The sequence below is a fragment of the Notolepis coatsorum genome (assembly GCF_963971535.1).
Source record: "Notolepis coatsorum genome assembly, chromosome: 17".
Classification (NCBI taxonomy): Eukaryota; Metazoa; Chordata; class Actinopteri; order Aulopiformes; family Paralepididae; genus Notolepis; species Notolepis coatsorum.
In genome coordinates this window covers 18,526,008-18,547,820 of record NC_140181.1, presented here as the reverse complement: position 1 = coordinate 18,547,820, position 21,813 = coordinate 18,526,008, and the positions used below count along the sequence as shown (strand labels likewise).

Sequence of the window (21,813 nt, the reverse complement as noted above, 5' to 3'; positions counted from 1 at the left end):
CAGGGCGCTCTAGGAGGGTCTCTAGGCTCTAGAGCTGTGTGTATGTGTGTGTTCTCTCCCATCAGACTGTAATGACGGGTGAGCTGGCAGTTAGCGGAACCATGGAACCCGTGTCAAAGTCGTAGTCGACCACGGTGTGCTTGGCGGTGCTGAGGCTCGTGTCGGTAGAGGAGCCGGTTCCCATCTGGCGCTCTCGAAGGCTCTGGAGATAACTCTGCAAGACGAAACAAAAAATAACCATAATGTTCATCACGTTGACCACCTCTCTCCACCTTTTTGTTTGTTTGTTTGTTTGTTTGTTTATTTACACATATAAAAACAATTACATATGTAATACAATACAATCCACAAGGGATGTGTATAGGAGAATTGCCTTGCATGTGGCATTCATCAGGAAGCAAAATTACACTGATATTATATCAAGATCAAATATAACCCCCCCCCCCCCCCCCCCAAACAAACACACACAGGCAGGTCTACATAGACACCGAAGCAGGCACCCACATTGCCAATACGATTTCGGGTATAGAGAAAACAACTAATGATAGGAAGAATATGTAATAAAATGAAAATACAATAACAAAGTACAACAAGCCACCAGACCACAGTTTGTAAAGGGAGCCCATATGGGAAATATTGGTGACCTAGGAGATGTGATTTCAGTGCTCGTTTGAACTTCAGAAAAGAAAAGAAAATTCCAAAATATGTGGAGGCAAAGAGTTCCACAACTTTGACCCTCTGTAGAGTAAACAAAACTGAGATTGGGAAGTGCGGGAAAGGGGTGGTCTAAGCAAACAGGAACTACGTGGGGGCAGCTGGGGATCGAACCTGTGTATCGCCCAGACCACAGGCGACAGCGCTAACTATTCAACTCAAAGGGTCTGACCCGTTAGCCTAGCGCTAGCGTGTCTAGGCGTCGGTGGTCGTTACACTACCCCCCTCCTTCAGGAAGCACGCCCCCGTCAATCAATCAATCAATCAATCAAATCCTTTATTTAACGATAAGCATCATTGAGATTAAAATATCTTTTTCAAGAGCGATCTGGCCAAGCAAGGCAGCAGAAAGTTTCAACATAAAAAAGAACATCACAATAAAATACAGATAAAACATTCATTAGCAAGCTCCAATTTCAGGCAAGTTATCAAACACAGTTGCACTGTCCGAGGGAACTGAATTTTTAGGATTTTGAAATGGCTTTAAATTATCTGAGGGTGACCAGTCCTGGTAATTTTAGGTCCTCCTGTATCTTGTTCCAGGATGAAGGAGCAGCATATTTAAAAGCCCTTTTTCCTAATTCAGTTCTCATATAGGCTCCCTCACGCCTCGCGGACCACCGTCCCACTTCTGACGCCAATGTAGTGAATTCAGGGGGCAGTCTGGGAATCGAACCTGTGTCGCCCAGACCACAGGCGACAGCTCTAACCAACTAAAGGGTCCGACCCGTTAGGACTAGCGTGTCTAGGCATCCGTCGTTGTTACAATACAATGAAAAGTGTTGATTCTACATTTGGCCATGTGCTCCAGACTGGTATTCTGTTTCCAAAGTACACGGTCACATGAGAGAGAGAGTTTTTGATTGATGCAAAATAGCTACAATTATGTCTTCTAAAGCGCAAGTTATCATTAAAGGTAGACTCTGTAATGCTGTCAAACAGCGACCTCTAGGCAAAAGCGCCCACACTTGGTATTGCACTTTGTTTACACGTTTTGTTGGGAGAAATTATAATAAGTTACTAAACTCCAACCCAAACATCGGACCAAAACAAAAACATTTTAAACAAAGTGCAATACCAAGCAGGGCTCTTTTCCCCATAGAGGTCACTGTTTTGACAGCATTGCAGATTCTACCTTTAAGTGTAAAATGTGGTGTTCGCGAATGAATGATCCGATTATTTTGAACGGCTCTTTGGTACGAACGAAGGGAACCGAGTCATACTTGGCGGGAGCCGTTATTCTTATCGTTTGCTGTGCCCATTTCACTGCCTGCCCTAAATCCATTCCCCTTTACGTGAACACATGCATCTTGTTGTTATGAATCTAAATACTGCATGCACTTTATTGTTCACCTCAAAAGTTGTTATGAATCTAGTAAATTCAAAGGGGTATCATTGTATCATTCACTGCACTCAAGCGCAAAATAATAATAATAACGTTAGATTGCAGCTCAAAGTGCTTCACAGCAAATAGCGTAACATGAACATAGGCATACCATTTGCATACAGTTGACAGAATAAAAGCAATGCATTAAGTGCAGACATAATAGGTATAAAAGACAATAAAAGTAGTGCAATGTAGAAAGTGCAGACATAACAATAGGCATAAAATAAGTACAATAAATACAGTGTTGCTCGAAAGCATGTGAACCCCCCATTATACATTATACAATTATTTTAATCCGAAATTGCAACCATTGGAACAAGCATGATTTATTTACAATCTAATTTCCCCTTACTATAGGTGTAACTGAGGGGTACAATTCCCTGACTGTATTGATAAGTATGGTATCATTAAACCACTACCGCTTTATGTACTTTAACTACTGGCCATACAGTACACGATATCTAAATATGATGAACACTTTCCCACAATAAAATCGGTTCCAGACAAAGGTAATAATCAAATATTTAATATAGCAAAAAGTACATATGATATTTACTATTACATTTATGATTTGAATGCACTTGTAAGGCAAATGAGTACTCGTAGGCAAATCAACACTGAATGTCCAATCTCTGGTTACGCAGGAAGCAAGTATACAACCTGGCTCTTAGGGAATTAGATCTATGGTACACTTAATGATATAGCGGGATGTTCTGGAAGGGGTCCTCCCGGTTGTAAGCCGGTAGGGGGGGTAGGAGAGCCGTCGGTAGTAGACCGTCTGGTCAACGATATCTAGGGAGACTTCAAGTACAGAAGACAGTGCAGTAGACTCTTGATCCGCAGATGAATACACCTTGGTTCTCTTGTAGGCTGTAGCTCCACAATGAAGAAGAAGCTAGGCGACCTCAGTCTCTCTGAGCGCCGACTCAACTTGACTCCTCTCGGGGGTAAATCCAACACTCACAGGCGTCGGCGATTATCCGCTCCACAAATCACAGTACCAAAGCAAATATATTCCAGCCGCATAGGGCTCAGCAGTCGTCGGGTAGGTAATCCAGTGTACATGTTCCTCGGTCCTCGTCTAGATCTCCTCGGATGAAGGCGCCATGTGGTCGGCCCAGCCTGGTTAAGACTCTAGATAACACGAGGAAGCGTTGGAGATGCTGGTCACTTTAGAACTCTAACCGCACGATGCACCATACACGATAGACTATTATTACTTAATAGAAATACGTCGCACTCGACGGTACAGTGCCAAACTCTGACAATTCAGCTATTAATTCGCACGAGGTCTCGATGCTATTCTAAGGCCAAACAGGCCATACTACACCGCACGTGGTATCGTGGGTGAGGCTTCACGTTCTGTTACTAAGTTGGGTAGAAGGGTAAGGACTAAGGGATTTCTACATTTACTTGCGCCATATTTATATGCACGGTGAACAAATAGTGCCACTCTCATTTCGGTAGCCGTATCCCTGAGCGGAGCCGGGGCTAGTACGGACATGTCTCGTCGGTACCTTTGAACTTGACGCCAGGGGCTGGTCCCCTGGCGCCTGGTCCTTTTGTCCAATAAGAGAATGAACTATTATGGGCTATAGTAGGCTAAAGGGATATTCCGTGTATATGTACAAGGAATATACAAGGGATATCAAACGATATACAAATACTATTCAATATATATCCATAAATAAATATATATATTCGGTTTAATCTGATCCTTCGTAACAGCCGCCCCCTAATTAGTCCCACCTAATTAGCTAAGCAGAGACAGATTAACCGCACTGTCCACTACTCAATGTCCGCTGTGAGGGTCAGTCAGTTCACAAAGTCATGGGGTCATGGTCGTCATCGATAGTATCGGGGAGCCTTGGCAGTTCTATTAGCCTCGCCACGGGTCGGGTGTAGGTCCGCCCTTGGACGAGCACTTCAGCTGCTCGGACCTTTCCATCGGCACCGGTGATCACTTTGCTTACGCGGCCAGCCGGCCACATAGCTCGGGGTAGTGACTGGTCGATAATCATGACGACTGTTCCTTCTGTCAAATTGTCTCTCTCTTTCACCCATTTCTGGCGGGTCTGTAGAGACGGTAGGTAGTGGAGTAGGAAGCTGTTCCAAAACTTGTCAGCCAGTACTTGACTGTACCTCCACATTCTTCGGCCGTTCGCTTCTTCAGGCCTGTACATTGTCTGGGGTAGCGCGGGGTCCAGCCGCCCCATCAAGAGTGTGTTGGGGGTGACTGGGTCGACATCTGCTACATCACTTGAGACGTAACCGAGGGGCTTTGAGTTCAATACTCCCTCGATCTCCGTGAGGACTGTCATTAAGACTTCTTCCGCCACGGTCTGGGCCCCAAGCACGGCGTACAGGGCTGTCTTTATAGAACGTACTTCTCGTTCCCAAGTTCCACCGAAGTGAGGTGCGTTCGGGGGATTAAACTGGAAGTCAATCTGGGATGGAGCGAGGTGGGTCTTAAGTTCTGGGCCCATAGCTTGGAAGCTCTCTCTCAGCTCTCTTTCTCCGCCTTTGAAGTTTGTCCCGTGATCAGACAATAATGTAGACGGTTTTCCTTTCCGTGCTGTGAATCTTCGGAAGGCCATAAGGAATGAGTCTGTGCTCATGGTTGGAAGGAGTTCGATATGTATCGCTCTGGTGGTCATGCATTTGAATACAATACCCCACCGCTTCTCGGTTCCTCTTCCTTTCTTTATATACAGCGGGCCGAAACAGTCCATACCGGTGGAGTGAAAGGGCTTGTCGCCGAGTCGGAGGCGACAGGGAGGTAGGTCAGCCATCCGGGGTATACTGGGCTGGGCTCGCCACCTACGACAGTCTAGACAGGTTCGCTGGGAGCGCCGCACTGCTTCTCTCCCTTGCAGTATCCAATAACGACGTCTGATCTCCGCGAAGACTCTCTCTGCCCCTGCGTGGTGCACATCCTCGTCGTATTTCTTTATGATCAGCTCTGTGACCTTGTGTCGGCTGTTCAAGACTATCGGGTACTTGACGTCATCCGGTAAGTCTCGGGCTCTCCGCAGACGACCACCCACTCTGATGAGACTATGGGCGTCGCTCTCGGGGGCTAGGTGGAGCAGTCTGCTGTCTGATGGGACGGGCTTTGCTCCCTTTAGACAGTCTAGCTCGTCGGGGAACGAGTCTCTCTGGGCTCGTTGTAGTAGAAGAAGTTCTGCTTCTTCGTAGTCAGCTGCTGAAATGTCAGTGGTGGGCTGAACCTCTGGGTGGTGCCACAGAAATGTCTTTAGCTGCGCACTCTGTAGGGTGAGGCAATCGTCTATGTCGGGGTCTGTGGAGACGAGTGTGTTCAATCCACAGAACATAGGTTTCTTGTTTTCGGCCTCCTCTTTACTCGCCTCCCGTGGGGTGGGTGTAGGCCACTCTTCTTCGGGGAGCTTGAGAAACTCTGGTCCGTCACTGTAGAGGTTGTGACGGGTGAGGTCATCCAGGGACATTCCCCGGGTGATGACGTCAGCTGGGTTGTGTTTGGTGTCCACATACCTCCAGCTCGCTACTTCTGTTAACTCTCGAATCTCGGTGACTCTGATTCCCACGAAGACCTTGTATCTGCACGAATCAGACCGGATCCATGTGAGTACTGTCGTGGAGTCTGACCACAAGATTGTTCTTTGCACCGGGATGGTGAGTTCACGTTGGATTAACGTGGCGAGCTGCGCTCCTGCTAGGGCTGCGCAGAGCTCTAGACGCGGGATAGATTGTTGCTTTCGTGGGGCTATTCTTGAGCGAGCCAGGATGAAAGCAGTATGTATTTCTCCTCCCTCCTCTCGGGCACGCAGGTAGGCCACCGAACCGTAGGCTACTTCGGAGGCGTCGCTGAATACGTGCAGGTCCATCTTGCATGTCTCTGGCCTCACTGTGGGTGGGAGGTAGCTGCGGCGTATATTAACACCTGGGAGTGAGCGGAGTTCCGTCTCCCACTCTCTCCATGTGGATGCAAGGTGTTCGGGTATGGGATCGTCCCAGCCCTGGTCCTTGTCCCATAGCGCTCTTACAATCATCTTTGCCCTGGTGGTGTAAGGTAGAATACATCCCAACGGGTCATATTGTCTGGCGAGTGTTCTGTATACACTCCGTCTGGTGGTCGGTATTGCCGTCGACCTTCCCTGCTCCTTGGTCAGGGGTTTGTGTCTATAGTGGAGCGAGTCTGTTTTGAAGCGCCAGACTAGTCCTAGTGTCATTTCTTGGGCTTCTCCTGGGATGGTCGCCATCCAGGTGTCGCTGCTCGCTGCCTTGTCCTCGGGGGAGAGGCTGCGCAGTACTTGCAGGTCGCTGCTGGCCCACTGCCTGAGATCAAAGCCGCCTTTGATCAGGGAGGCGCGGAGCTTGAGTAGAAGAGCCTCGGCTTCTTCTGGCGTCGAGACGCTTTGTAAACAGTTGTCCACGTAGAAACTATTTGTCACACTTTGTCGGACCTCTTCATCTGCTGCTGGGTCCTCTGCGACGTGTTTTTGTAGTGCAAACGTAGCACAGCATGGGCTGCATGTGGTTCCGAAAGGGAGGACTTCCCATTGATAGATGGCTGGGTGCTCATCTCCGATCCTCTCTCTCCATAGGAACCGCAGCAGGGGCTTGTCCTCCTCCACTAGTCTCACCTGCAGGAACATCCCTTTGATGTCGCCGCTGATAGCCACCTTGTCCTGGCGGAAGCGTAGTAGCACGCCTAGTAGAGAGGGGCCGAGTGTTGGGCCGGGCAAGAGATTATTCAGATTTTGTGATCCGATCTGGTAGCTGCAGTTAAACACAATACGATCCTTGCCGTTGTGGTGGACCTTGTGGTGCGGCACGTACCATGATTCGGTCGTCTGATCGGCCTCTTTAATGTCAATTTTCTTTATGTGTCCCGCTGTGATTAGCTTGTTAATCTCAGCGCGGTACACAGCCTCTTGAGCGGGGTCTTTGGCTAGGCGCCGCTCTGTGTTCAATAGATACCGCTCCGTCGCCTCTTTTGTGGCGTGAAAGGTGGGCATTCCCTCTCGCCTCAGGAGTGGAGTTGCGTATCTCATCACTCCGTTGACTGTGACTCTCTTTGTCCCTTGCTCGAGGAGGGCTATAGCGTAAATATCTTCCTTAGAACGAATGTCTTTCTTTTCGTTCTTAAAGGGCATTGTCTCTAGTGTCCATAGCCTCTCGACATGCTGCAGGAGTGTGGTGTCTTCTTCTGTCGCTCTGGAGTGGAGGCAGCTAGTGGCTGCTGTTCGGTTAAGAGACTTGGCGAGGGGGCCTTGTAATGTCCATCCTAGGCGGGTCTCGACTGCTGCAGGACAACCTCTGGGTCCTGTATGGACCCGGTCTATCGGGACTATGAGGTCTGCATGGTCGGAGCCTATCAGCAGGGTCGGGGTGGCACCGTCTATGAGCGGGATAGGTAGTTGACGCAGGTGCACATATTTATCCATCAGCTTGGCGATGGGGTAGGTGTACTGCGATAGTCCTATTTCTTGGCTGGTGAAAGCATTAGTAATCCTATACCGTCTCTCTGGCTGCCCGCTTGCTGCGATAGTGAAGGAGACATTCTCGCCCTTTATCGTCTTTAGATCTCTTCTTATTGTCCGAATCGTCATCTGGTTCTCGCTCCCCCGCAGCCCCAGCTGGGCCGCAGCGGACGCGAGGAGAAGGGTCTTCTCTGACCCGTCATCAAGGACGGCGTAAGTGTCCATGACCTTATCTTGGTAACTCAGTGTTACGCGGACCACCTTTAAGAGCACCTGGGCGCCGCTGCTGCTAGCGGGGTCAATGTACATAACACTTGCCTTTGTGCTGCTGGATGGTGCAGGCTTTCTTCTGTTACTGTCGTGTAGGACATCTAGGTGGGCTCCGTCACACCGACTACACCTCTTCTTGAGGCGGCACTCGGCTGCCATGTGACTGCGCGCACATCGGTAACAGCGCCTGTTGGACTTTATCCATTGACTCACTTCTTCAGCGGTCATCTTCTTGAACAGGTCACATTGTGACAACCAGTGTTCCTTTTCGCAGTACGGGCACACCATCTTCCACTTCTCTTTCATCGAGGGGGTACTGTGGTTCTTGCTGCTCGGTACTGATTCTGATTGGTGCATGACAGTCACCGATCTTCGGCCATCGTTTGCTCTCCTAGGTCCCTCTCTGGAGCTTGGTGTGCTCCGCACGAACGTATCCAACCGTAGGCTGCTGACTTCTCTCGCCAGGAAGTCGGCTAGGTCTAGGAGGGATGGCTCGGGACCGTTAGGATCACGGTGGTCTCTTTGCCGCCTGAAGCGCTCCTGTCGGGCGGGCGGCAGCTTCTCTAAAATCCTCTCGACGTTCGAGTTTGCGTATAGTTCGTGCATACCCTTTTCTCGTTGCGCCCCCAGCATCCCTACCAGGGATTGTACTTTGATAGACAGGTCGTCTAGTGAGCGATTGTCTGTTGCTGGGGGTAGGCGGTCAATATGCCTTATCTCTTGTATTACGTAATCCCATATACGTCCATATCTTTGGTCTAGTGCTGCTAGAGCCGCTGTGTATGGGGTAGTAGAGGTGGCATAGGCTAGCGCTATGTTGTGCGCTCTGGGCACTTTCAGGTGCTTCAATAGGATAGCATACTTGTGGCGTTCATCAGCTACATCCACCATCATTGTCTCTAAGCACATCCGTAGTTCCGTGTACTGTGCTCGGTTCTCATGGGTGAAGTCTGGAAACGTCGGTGTGCCAATGTATGACGCCGTGGATGGCTGGCACATCGGTGAGCGTTGGAAGAGAGGCCTCCTGGGCGAGTCTCCTCTTACGCCTCTCGGTGGGCTGGTACCGGCAGGGTACCATGGCCCGCTGGTCCAGGTACTATTCCTCGGGACTGGTCGTGCGTCATGCTCACCCGTGAATAGAGTCGGGGGTCTGTAGCGCAGAGCCGCGGGGGTATAGCCTGGGCTGTACTGGACCTCCTGGTCCTGTGGAGTAATGTGCTGCTGTCGGGCTTGACTCTCCTCTTCTCCCTCTTCTTCCTCTGCCAGGTCATCTAGATCCTGTAGTCGTCTATTTAGCCTCTCCGCGGTGTACGCCGTTCCTTCCTTGTAGCTGGGTCTCACTGGGACCAGTCGGGGAAGGAGTTCGGAGGGGGGTATAGACTCTCTCTGGTGGTCGGGCTCAGGGTCGCTTAATCGGTTAGGGGAGGGTGCCCTTGACCCGTGTCTTGACGAGGCCCTGGAACCCCTTGTGGAGGGAGGGGGTGTTGCCCTGGTGATCAGCTGCTCCATTAGCTGCGCTTGTAGTCTGTCGCGCTCGGCTTCGCGCTTGGTGAGATCTGCTTCTCTTTGGGCACCGGCAGCGGCACGCTGGGTGTCGGCCCGGTCTCTTGCCATATTCTCTTCCGCCTGAAGGCGTCTCATCTCCAGACGTATGCGCTCCTCGTCGCTCCGTTGCTGCGCTTGGAGGCGTTCTCTTTCAATGGTAGAATGTTCGCGCTCGCTAAGCATCTGTGCTTGGAGTTGTTCGCGCTCGCTAAGCGTCTGTGCTTGGAGTTGTTCGCGCTCGCTAAGCGTCTGTGCTTGGAGTCGATCGCGCTCCGTAGAGGCTGCTAGGCTGGCGAGGAACGCCTGTGCCAGCATCTGGTCCGCCTCGCTGGGGGAAGACGCTGGTTGAGGTGATCCGCTCCTGGCAGTACTCGTTGGGGATGCGTTCCCCTGCGGGGAGTCCTGGAGCTCTATCTCCTCGGCGCTCTCCTCATCTTGTTCCGTGCAGAGTTCCATCTCTGGAGGGTTGTCTTCCTCCCGGAGCTCTTCGGGGACTACTTCTTCGGTCTTGGCGGGGGGTAAAGTCGTGTCAGTTCCCTCCTGGTCCCCACCGTGAGCTTGGTCAGTTACATTAGAACCCACTAGGGCCTCTGTGGTCGGGGTATCCTGGTTGATAGGGTCGGACATAATTTTACTTTCTACTTTTACCGCGTTTACCGTTTGTAGAAGGCTAGGTAGTATACTGGCAGCGTAATCCTCTAAGTACTGAGGTGGCTGCCGTCTACGCTGCGGGCGTTCTACTTTAGGAGGACCGTTTCGTGGAGTGTTCATCATAGGCCATTTCAATATTAATACCACTATATTAATATTACACTAATTACCCTCCGGCTCGAAGGACCAATTGTAACTGAGGGGTACAATTCCCTGACTGTATTGATAAGTATGGTATCATTAAACCACTACCGCTTTATGTACTTTAACTACTGGCCATACAGTACACGATATCTAAATATGATGAACACTTTCCCACAATGAAATCGGTTCCAGACAAAGGTAATAATCAAATATTTAATATAGCAAAAGGTACATATGATATTTACTATTACATTTATGATTTGAATGCACTTGTAAGGCAAATGAGTACTCGTAGGCAAATCAACACTGAATGTCCAATCTCTGGTTACGCAGGAAGCAAGTATACAACCTGGCTCTTAGGGAATTAGATCTATGGTACACTTAATGATATAGCGGGATGTTCTGGAAGGGGTCCTCCCGGTTGTAAGCCGGTAGGGGGGGTAGGAGAGCCGTCGGTAGTAGACCGTCTGGTCAACGATATCTAGGGAGACTTCAAGTACAGAAGACAGTGCAGTAGACTCTTGATCCGCAGATGAATACACCTTGGTTCTCTTGTAGGCTGTAGCTCCACAATGAAGAAGAAGCTAGGCGACCTCAGTCTCTCTGAGCGCCGACTCAACTTGACTCCTCTCGGGGGTAAATCCAACACTCACAGGCGTCGGCGATTATCCGCTCCACAAATCACAGTACCAAAGCAAATATATTCCAGCCGCATAGGGCTCAGCAGTCGTCGGGTAGGTAATCCAGTGTACATGTCCCTCGGTCCTCGTCTAGATCTCCTCGGATGAAGGCGCCATGTGGTCGGCCCAGCCTGGTTAAGACTCTAGATAACACGAGGAAGCGTTGGAGATGCTGGTCACTTTAGAACTCTAACCGCACGATGCACCATACACGATAGACTATTATTACTTAATAGAAATACGTCGCACTCGACGGTACAGTGCCAAACTCTGACAATTCAGCTATTAATTCGCACGAGGTCTCGATGCTATTCTAAGGCCAAACAGGCCATACTACACCGCACGTGGTATCGTGGGTGAGGCTTCACGTTCTGTTACTAAGTTGGGTAGAAGGGTAAGGACTAAGGGATTTCTACATTTACTTGCGCCATATTTATATGCACGGTGAACAAATAGTGCCACTCTCATTTCGGTAGCCGTATCCCTGAGCGGAGCCGGGGCTAGTACGGACATGTCTCGTCGGTACCTTTGAACTTGACGCCAGGGGCTGGTCCCCTGGCGCCTGGTCCTTTTGTCCAATAAGAGAATGAACTATTATGGGCTATAGTAGGCTAAAGGGATATTCCGTGTATATGTACAAGGAATATACAAGGGATATCAAACGATATACAAATACTATTCAATATATATCCATAAATAAATATATATATTCGGTTTAATCTGATCCTTCGTAACAATAGGCCTTACTATAGGCCTATATTTTTTCATTCAAACTTTGGTGGACGCTTGATATCACACTTGTGTTGGATATACATTTACATTTACATACATACATGTAATTTTTTTTAAGATTTATTTATTTTTGGCGTTTTTATCGCTTTATTGCTACTGGGCAGTCCAGTAGAGAGAGACAGAGGAGGAATGGGAGACAGAGTGGGGGGAAGACATTCGGCAAATAACGACGGGTTCGGGAGTCGAACCCGGGTCGGCCGTGTCGCGGCTGAGCGCGCTATGTGGTTCGCCACTGGGGCGCCCACATACATGTACATTTTAACGATCTGAGGCTTTATTTTCAGGGGCTTTAAGTATCTAAGTTTGAATCTGATACAAATCTTCTATCATTATCCTAGTGATTATTCTGCGGATAAACCAAATATTTTGATTCACGATCGATAGCCCTCTTTTGAACGGCTTTTGGAAAGGAACAGATCCAACAGACCCGGCTCCCTTCAAAGAGCTGTACCTCTTCATCACTCCCTTCAAAGAGCCGTACCTCTTCATCACTCCCTTCAAAGAGCCGTACCTCTTCATCACTCCCTTCAAAGAGCCGTACTTCTTCATCACTCCCTTCAAAGAGCCGTACTTCTTCATCACTTCCTTCAAAGAGCCATACTTCTTCATCACTCCCTTCAAAGAGCCGTACTTCTTCATCACTCCCTTCAAAGAGCCGTACTTCTTCATCACTCCCTTCAAAGAGCCGTACTTCCCTTCAAAGAGCCGTACTTCCCTTCACTCCCTTCAAAGAGCCGTACTTCTTCATCACTCCCTTCAAAGAGCCGTACTTCCCTTCAAAGAGCCGTACTTCTTCATGACTCCCTTCAAAGAGCCGTACTTCTTCATGACTCCCTTCAAAGAGCCGTACTTCTTCATCACTCCCTTCAAAGAGCCGTACTTCTTCATCACTCCCTTCAAAGAGCCGTACCTCTTCATCAGTCCCTTCAAAGAGCCATACTTCCCATCAGTCCCTTCAAAGAGCCATACTACCCATCAGTCCCTTCAAAGAGCCATACTTCCCTTCAAAGAGCCGTACTTCCCTTCACTCCCATCAAAGAGCCGTACTTCCCTTCACTCCCTTCAAAGAGCCGTACTTCCCTTCACTCCCTTCAAAGAGCCGTACTTCCCTTCACTCCCTTCAAAGAGCCATACTTCCCTTCACTCCCTTCAAAGAGCCGTACTTCCCTTCACTCCCTTCAAAGAGCCGTACTTCCCTTCACTCCCTTCAAAGAGCCGTACTTCCCTTCACTCCCTTCAAAGAGCCGTACTTCCCTTCACTCCCATCAAAGAGCCGTACTTCCCTTCACTCCCTTCAAAGAGCCATACTTCCCTTCACTCCCTTCAAAGAGCCGTACTTCCCTTCACTCCCATCAAAGAGCCGTACTTCCCTTCACTCCCTTCAAAGAGCCGTACTTCCCTTCACTCCCTTCAAAGAGCCGTACTTCCCTTCACTCCCATCAAAGAGCCGTACTTCCCTTCACTCCCTTCAAAGAGCCATACTTCCCTTCACTCCCTTCAAAGAGCCATACTTCCCTTCAAAGAGCCGTACTTCCCTTCAATCCCATCAAAGAGCCGTACTTCCCTTCACTCCCTTCAAAGAGCCGTACTTCCCTTCACTCCCTTCAAAGAGCCGTACTTCCCTTCACTCCCATCAAAGAGCCGTACTTCCCTTCACTCCTTTCAAAGAGCCGTACTTCCCTTCAAAGAGCCGTACTTCCCTTCACTCCCATCAAAGAGCCATACTTCCCTTCACTCCCATCAAAGAGCCGTACTTCCCTTCAAAGAGCCATACTTCCCTTCACTCCCATCAAAGAGTCACACTTCCCTTCAAAGAGCCGTACTTCCCTTCACTCCCATCAAAGAGCCATACTTCCCTTCACTCCCATCAAAGAGCCGTACTTCCCTTCACTCCCTTCAAAGAGCCGTACTTCCCTTCACTCCCTTCAAAGAGCCGTACTTCCCTTCACTCCCTTCAAAGAGCCGTACTTCCCTTCACTCCCTTCAAAGAGCTGTACTTCCCAGGGCGGCTAGGTGGTGCAGTGGGCAAGGCGCTCACCACCAATGCAGGAGACGCTGGGTTCGAGCCCAGCTCTCCGCATTGCATTCAGCTTTGCTGGTCGTTCATACTAATACATTTGGCAGTATTAGGGGGTAGGAAGCTGATGGGTGGGGATCGGACGTTGTGGACAGCGACTCCTACAGGTCGGTTGGTGCGCCTGCGCAGTAGAATCAGGAAGCGACGGGGGCGGCGTCCCTCCAAAGCGCAGACCCCCGACGCTGAAAGATCGCGCTGTGCAGGTGAAAAGATGCGACGGCTGCTACCTCGAGTACCGGAGGGGACTCGTGCAATGTATGGCTTCGTCCACATTACAGCCGGCTTGTGGGGGGCATGGCCAAACAGCGTTCGAGACAGGGGAGGGTAGAATAGGACGATACGAAATTGGGATGGGATAAAAAATAGAAAATGGGAGAAAAAGTAGATAAAAAAAATAAAAAGAGCTGTACTTCCCTTCACTCCCTTCAAAGAGCCGTACTTCCCTTCACTCCCTTCAAAGAGCCGTACTTCACATCACTCCCTTCAAAGAGCCGTACTTCCCTTCACTCCCTTCAAAGAGCCGTACTTCCCATCACTCCCTTCAAAGAGCCGTACTTCCCTTCAAAGAGCCGGTACTTCCCTTCAAAGAGCCGTACTTCCCTTCACTCCCATCAAAGAGCCGTACTTCCCTTCACTCCCTTCAAAGAGCCGGTACTTCCCTTCAAAGAGCCGTACTTCCCTTCAAAGAGCCGTACTTCCCTTCAAAGAGCCGTACTTCCCTTCAAAGAGCCGGTACCCATCACTAGTCAAATGAAAAGGTCTTCTTTGTCTGAGTCACATAATGAGCAAAGCAATCAGATTTGGGCCACTTTTCATCTGCAGTCTTTGTCTTTCTGGTAGCGACAATAAATGGTAAATGGCTGCATTTATATAGCAGCTTTTATCCAAAGCGCTTTACAATTTGTTGCACACATTTGATCCATTCACTCACACATTCACGTGCCGACCTGCTCATCGGGAGCAGGTAGGGGTTAAGGGGCGAACTAAGGGGCTCGGGAGGTAGAGCAGTCGTCTGGCAATCCGGAGGTTCCCGGTTCGATGTGTCCTTCCTTGAGCAAGACACTTAACCCCTAATTGCTCCTGATGAGCAGGTCGGCACCTTGCACGCCGTCGGTGTGTGAGTGAATGGGTAAAATGCGAGGAACAAATTGTGAAGCGCTTTGGATAAAAGCGCTGTATAAAAAAGCAGCCATTTACCATTTAAGTGTCTTGCTCAAGGGAGGAGCGGGAATCGAACCGGGAACCTCCAGATTACCAGACGACATGCTCTACCTCCCGAGCCACTGTCGCCGCTGGTGTCGGCCACTCACCGGGGCGAGGACGTCTCCCGCGTAGCGCTTCAGGGTCGGAGGCTTCCTGCGTCGTCTCCCGGACGCTCCGTACCGCAACCGTGTCGTCTGGAGCGGCTGCTGGTGCTTTTTGTTCGCAGCTGGGGAACAAAAGCGGGATGGGAAAGGTTGACGGAGAAGGGAGGGAAATTAATTGCATTACATGCAGGACTTATATAACAGGAGGTGCAAATCCAGAGCCTGCAGAATAATGAAAGACCCTCACCACCCCAACAACAGCCTGTTCAAGCTGCTGCATACAGAGAGAACAGAGAGACTCAGGCTCAGCTTCTTCCCCCAGGCCATCAGAACATTGAACGCTGAACTCTCCACACACAAGTACACATGAGCACACACATACACGCACACAACACACATGCTGCATTCGCTCACACACAAACGGTCACTTTAAACACAATGGAAAGGACACTTTAAAGGAAAGAGGAAAAAAAGGTCACTTTAAGGAAAGAACTGTTGTGGTTCTTGTATAGTATAGTTTAGAAATAGCAAGTATAGCATAAGGATATAGAGTAAAAACTGTATTGTATAGTAGTGTACATAGGACCCAGTGCCTTAATTCATAGCTAACAGTGTATTGCATTTATATCAGGACTTTCAACATGTCTATTTTTATCATGTCTATTTTATGTCTATTTTATTATCTTCTACTTATTTAATTTACTATTGTATTATTGCACAATCAAAGCGGGCATGGCCACCCGCATTTCACTGTATGCCCTGGTATGTATGTGACAAATAAACTTCTTGAATCTTGAATCTTGAATCTTAAGGCTGAGACGATATGCCATTTAGAAGAATCGATAAATCGGGTAGAAATTATCGATAAATGTCCATATTAGTATTTAAAAAGAAAGGTGTATTATTTAAACAACAAATGTATGTTTGTTTTGCAGCAATTCTTTGTTGTTGCCGCCATCTTTAGTGTTACAGATTTCCCTATTCAAAACTACCACAGTGATCCTTCTCATTTTATAGTTGGTGGTCTCTGGATGTGATGGAGGAGTGCACTGCATATTGAATGCACAGTGCAGAGTTGCAATTCAACTGAATTTACATGAAATGGGGATTTAACTAAAACATGCCACAAGACCTAGTATTTTAGTATAAAGTATAAAAAAAAAGAAAAGAAAGCTACTATTTGATGCCACTTATCGATTTCACTCAGTTATCGATAATTATCGATAAATCGATAAATGGTCTCAGCATTACATTACATAATTACTTCCATAATTCACAGAATAACGCAATAGGTGTAGGCGTTACTACGGCTGGTCAGTCAGAGGCTGAATCCATGCGAGAGAAATTGGATTAGAGACCGTTATATATTGTCAAGGATGAAGAAGTACATGTTATGGAAGGGATTTAACCCTTTCACTACCACACTACAGAAGGTTAACCCTTTACTATCACACTACAGACGGCTTCTGTAGTGTGGTAGTGAAAGGGTTAACCTGCTGTTGTGTGGCAGTGAAAGGGTTAACCTTCTGTGTTGTCGCAGTGAAAGGGTTCATTTGTGCTCTGGAAAACACCACTCACGTTTGGTGTGGGACGCTCCCCGGGCCGTGAGCTTCCACTGCACCAGCGCCCCCATCAGGCTCAAAGCGGGACAGACGCCGGCGATCGCCCAGCTGAACCAGCACAGCGGCCCCGGCGGGGGCACCTGACTCAGGAGGTCGCGGGCGTGACCGGCCAGCCTGGACGCCTCCGCCAGGTAATCCACGCACGCCGTCACGGCGGTCGCCCCGAACGCCGACGTGGCGATCACGGTGAACGCCTTCGGCCACTGAAGCGTGAAGAGGGCGCAGACCACGCTGGTGGCCAGCAGGGCGCCCAGGGGGGCCCAGACGGGCGGCGGGCTGCAGAACTGTCCGATGACCAGCAGGCCGGCGAGGGTGAGCAGACACCCCAGCTGGAGGCCCGTGAGGAAGAGGCCCATGGTGCAGACGAGCATGGTCACCAGGCCGCACAGCACGCCCACCCCCAGGCCGATCCCCGCCCGGGTCTCCAGCCCCAGCTGAGTGCCCAGCACAGGCTCCTTGTGGTACAGGAGGAAGACGGCGGCCGATCCGAACACGAAGCCGGAGAGAAACATGACCATCTTGAAGCAGCGGTATCCTAAAGAGAGAGAGAGATTTATATATATATATATAGAGTAGCAATGATTAAGGTAATGATCATTTACTGTATTATAACAAAACTACAGTGACCACTGCACTTCCGCATTACATTGAGCTTGTGGGAGAGAGAGCGGGGGGAGAAAATGAAGGAATGTGGATGAGAGCCTTGTCATTAAGTGGTTTTAGACTTGTAGTTACGGCTGTGGGGGGCGCTGGAGACATGATCCAATAGACTTTTATACGGCTGAGTCTCCTGAACACGGAGAGACCAATCCCAAGTCGAGCGGCACTTTCTCTGCCGAGCTATAGTCACTTTTTTGCACCTACTCCCCGAACTCCGCATGCGCAGATTGATAAACCTAGATCTCTGGACAATCCAGAGACTCCATGGGTAATCTGCTACTCACTAGGTTGTTTTTTCTTCTCTTCACATTTCTATATTTCTTGTATCCAATCCAATCCAACTTTATTTATAAAGCGCTTTAACAGCCACAGGGGCACAAAGTGCTGTACAGAGGGAGCATAATTAAAAAACTATAAGCAGCACAAAAAAATAGACAAAAGAACAAGAGAGAGAGAAAATAAACAGATAAACATAGGCAACAATGAAAATTAAAATAGATGAGAGTACTTAAAAGTATTTAAAAGCAAAGGACACAGTAACAAAACGATACAACAATAACACAATAAGATCATAAAATCAACAAGCTACATGGTGTCGAAAGAAAGTTTAAATTTTTTTTATTTAAAACTTAAATTCGTATTGAACATTTATAGACATATAACACTTAGACAATACTTACAATGACATCCATAACATAACAATATACAAAAATGGGTCCCTTGAAAATGCCGTCGTTCAGCCGCTTATACCCCCATAAGAGGGGCCCCGCCGTCCACCCCTAGAAACCGAGCTCCCCCACATCCCAGGTCCGTCCCACGCGTGGCCGAGCACTCAGCGACACGGGTCCCTTGAATTTGATTGGGCCAGGCCCAGTAGAGGGGCGAGGGGAGGTACTCCCCCCCACTGAGCCAAGCCCGCTACCTCCCAAGTCACCAAGCACCCCATCCCACGCACCACGAACCCACAACCCACGAGACCCCACTCTCCCAGGGCCAAACCGCAGAGACGATGGCTCCCCCCCCGACCTTCCCCCCCCTGAGCCAAGCCCGTAGAACTCCCATATATCCCAGGCCGATGTGCGCGGAGCCGGGCCCCCAGCCACACGGGTTCCTTGAATCAACTGGGGCAGGCCCAGTAGAGGAGAGGGACCGATTCTCCCCCCCACCGAGCCAAGCCCGCTACCTCCCATGTCACCAAGAGCCCCACCCCACGCCCACCGACTCTGCATAACACAGGACCCCATTGGGCAAAGCTCAGCCGCTCTGACCCCCATTCATTCCCCCCCACTGAACTCAGCCCGCCCACCTCTGTACCTCCCATGTCACTGATATCACTATATACATTTATGAAAAAATAACACTGACAACACAATAAGAAAAATGAAATGAAGATAAAATAAGCCATATGACTAGCACTCTTTCCCCCGTTGGCGGTTTGGAGGGGAATCAGCTCTCCTGTTGAAGAAGCCCCCCCCCCCCCCCTAGAGCCGGAGATATCCCCCCAAGGAGATTCTCCAAGCCCCTCTTCATGTCCAACATTTTGAATTCTTGTCCTTCACAATTGTACATGTGCACATTTAGAGCAACTGCTATTCTAACATAACTCAGAAAAAGAAAAAGGATTAAAGACAATTGGCACTTCCCAGGTTTTTACCCCCGCTGGCGGGCTGGAGGGGTAAGGCTCTCCTGGAGAGGGCCCCTCCTATAACGACGGAGATACCCCAGTGGGGATTCTCCAATGCCCCTATTATTGTCCAACAATTCCTACCGGGAATTTGACTCAGGCAGGCCGCGTCAACATTTTAGGCAACCAACTTGTGTTCAGCGTTTCTCTGATTGGCCACGACGCCCATGTGACCGCGGCAGCGCGAGACAGCGGCAGTGCGGAAATAGGCTGCATTCTATTGCCATGCTCTGCGACAAACTCTAACCTTAACCAACTCTGAAACAATGCCTAAACTTAACCCTAACCTTAACCAACTCCGAAACAATGCCTAAACTTAACCCTAACCTTAACCAACTCCGAAACAATGCCTAAACTTAACCCTAACCTTAACCAACTCCGAAACAATGCCTAAACTTAACCCTAACCTTAACCAACTCCGAAACAATGCCTAAACTTAACCCTAACCTTAACCAACTCCGAAACAATGCCGGCGAAAGAATGCATGTTAAAAAAAAAAAAAATTGAAGGGATTCGAAGTTGTCACCAACGCACCACAGGATCCACAGCAAGGCGGCAAACCAGTTGAGCTAACCATCAATGTTAAAAGAGGGGGGATTACGGCTGCATAATGCCGCGGCAGAGCTCCGTGGCCGCTCTGCTGCTGCCGCGTCGCCGTGGGGGCGTAGCTAGGCGCAAGCTGGTTGCCTAAAATGATTAAGCGGCCAGGCCCATACCTGCTGCGTCACCCCCGTGTGTTGTACCTTTCCCTTCGTTGTATTTTCTTTGTCGGGGGTCATTCTTCTCTCACTTCTCCTCGAGTTTTGTGCACTGGGTCTTGTCATCGTTCTTTTGTAACTTTTTATTACCTTTCTTGAATTTTGGACCGGGAGCTCCGTTCTGCAGCTGCTTACCTGCTCCTCGCCACCTGTCAGAAAGTATTTTTTACTGATGTTTTAAAATGCTGTGAAGCACTCTGCACTCGTGCTGAGAAGGGCGCTATAAAATTAAGTTTGACTTACTAACCGACTCTCATGGGAGGGGGTGATAACGGGGGTGATATCAGGCCTGGGAAAGAGAGGACCATGGCACTTCTGTATTGAGATTGGAGGAGAGAGTATATCCACTGCCCTGTTCAATGATCTTTGTCACCGTTTATGTCAATAAACATGTGTTAACAAGGAATTACCGGAGCTTGTGTGTCGCATATTATCTCAAGGGGAGATTTAATTATAGTGACTTTTCTTCATCAACAAACGACACAACGCAGAGTCCTATCCTGAAGGAATACAGTAACACGAATTAAAAGTCAACAGAATCGAACAACTCTTGTTTCCGGCATCTACCCGGTGGTACATTGAATGTGAAAATAACGGCAAAGTGGGGAGATTGTTAAGCCTTGGTGGAGCGGTCTGCACTGCAGTCTACCGAGTGCATTCTTGTGGTTCTAATTGTCATTGCCTTACTACAGTCTCTAAACCGTGTACGTTCACATGTTAGTGCTGCTGCTTACCCAGGAAGCAGTAGATGAGTCCTAACAGGAGGCCTATGGAACAGATGATGCACGGGATGATTTCATAGGTCTTCTTCATCTCCAGATCGCATGTGTCGTCCCCTTCTGCCAAGGTGGCCGCCGGCTGCTCCGTGACATAGAGCGAAGTGTCGGCCATCTTCTAGATGAGTATTACTGTCGTGGCGCTACTGGGTTGGCCTGGATGTTGGCCTGGATGTTACTGGGTTGGCCTGGATGTTACTGGGTTGGCCTGGATGTTAGTTACTGGGTTGGCCTGGATGTTACTGGGTTGGCCTGGATGTTAGTTACTGGGTTGGCCTGGATGTTAGTTACTGGGTTGGCCTGGATGTTACTGGGTTGGCCTGGATGTTAGTTACTGGGTTGGCCTGGATGTTAGTTACTGGGTTGGCCTGGATGTTACTGGGTTGGCCTGGCGAGGACTGTGCTGCTTTATTCCTTGACGGGGAAACGTTGGAATGTTTCTAGCGCCCAAGCCAAGAGGAAGGTCCTCCTGAGTGAAGAATGAGTAATAAACCATTTCCTGTCCTGCACCTGCGAACAGAGGGGGGTATATTCAGCTCTGTAACAGGATGACTTGGATTCAAAGGTTATTTACTTGGTCCCCTAGAGTTTGCTTGTTTGTTTATCCTCATTAGCTTCTCATTATATACGACTTGTGTACAGAATATGCTCACGACATCATCGACCAGTCTCTCTATTTCAACCTCCGAGGCGTCCCATGACATTGACACGGCTTCAAATAAACGGAACTAACCGGAACTGTTATATAATGGTATGTTATGCACGAGGGGACTCGTTTCTTTCCCACTCTCTCGTGCACTATTCTCTTTCTCCAGGATCCAGAGAGAGGAAACCAGGGATCCCCTCTGAGTTCACGCTACACTCCTGACCCTTTTGTCTGAGTGCAGGATGCAGGAAGTGACGGGTTGCCACCGTTGGCCGCAGAGACTCGCCGTTTCTCTGACCGTGTGGTCAAGTGCTCGGCTCGGCGAACAATGTTAAGCAAACAAACAGGCCGTCAATAGAACACAGCGTTCCGAGGTCTGCGAGCGGGAAACGGCAGCTTTGCGTCACGTAGAGCAGGCTACAATAGGCTTACTGTCACTTAAAGAAACCATTTGTTGTGACGACGATCATCAGCGAAGACATTAATTAGGCCACGTATTATGAATACGTAAAGTCACGCTAACCATTACATGTTTTAAATATTTTTTTGATAACTTTTTTAGCATTTATTGCTTTATCCGGATAGGCCCGTCAGAGAGGAAGGATGGGAGAAGACGTAGGGGGAAGACATGCGGC

The 21,813-nt window shown here is 49.1% G+C and overlaps 1 protein-coding gene across 1 annotated transcript; it reads right to left on the bottom strand.

Moving 5' to 3' along the window:
• Nucleotides 1-61: 61 nt before the first annotated feature.
• LOC311243955 (transmembrane protein 198-like) lies at nt 62-20,647 on the bottom strand (the record flags this gene model as incomplete). Its single annotated transcript, XM_084333362.1, has 4 exons — nt 62-214; nt 15,036-15,154; nt 16,611-17,189; nt 20,491-20,647. The coding sequence occupies 4 exons, from the start codon at nt 20,645-20,647 to the stop codon at nt 62-64; spliced, it is 1,008 nt and encodes a 335-aa protein (XP_084189488.1).
• Nucleotides 20,648-21,813: the final 1,166 nt, after the last annotated feature.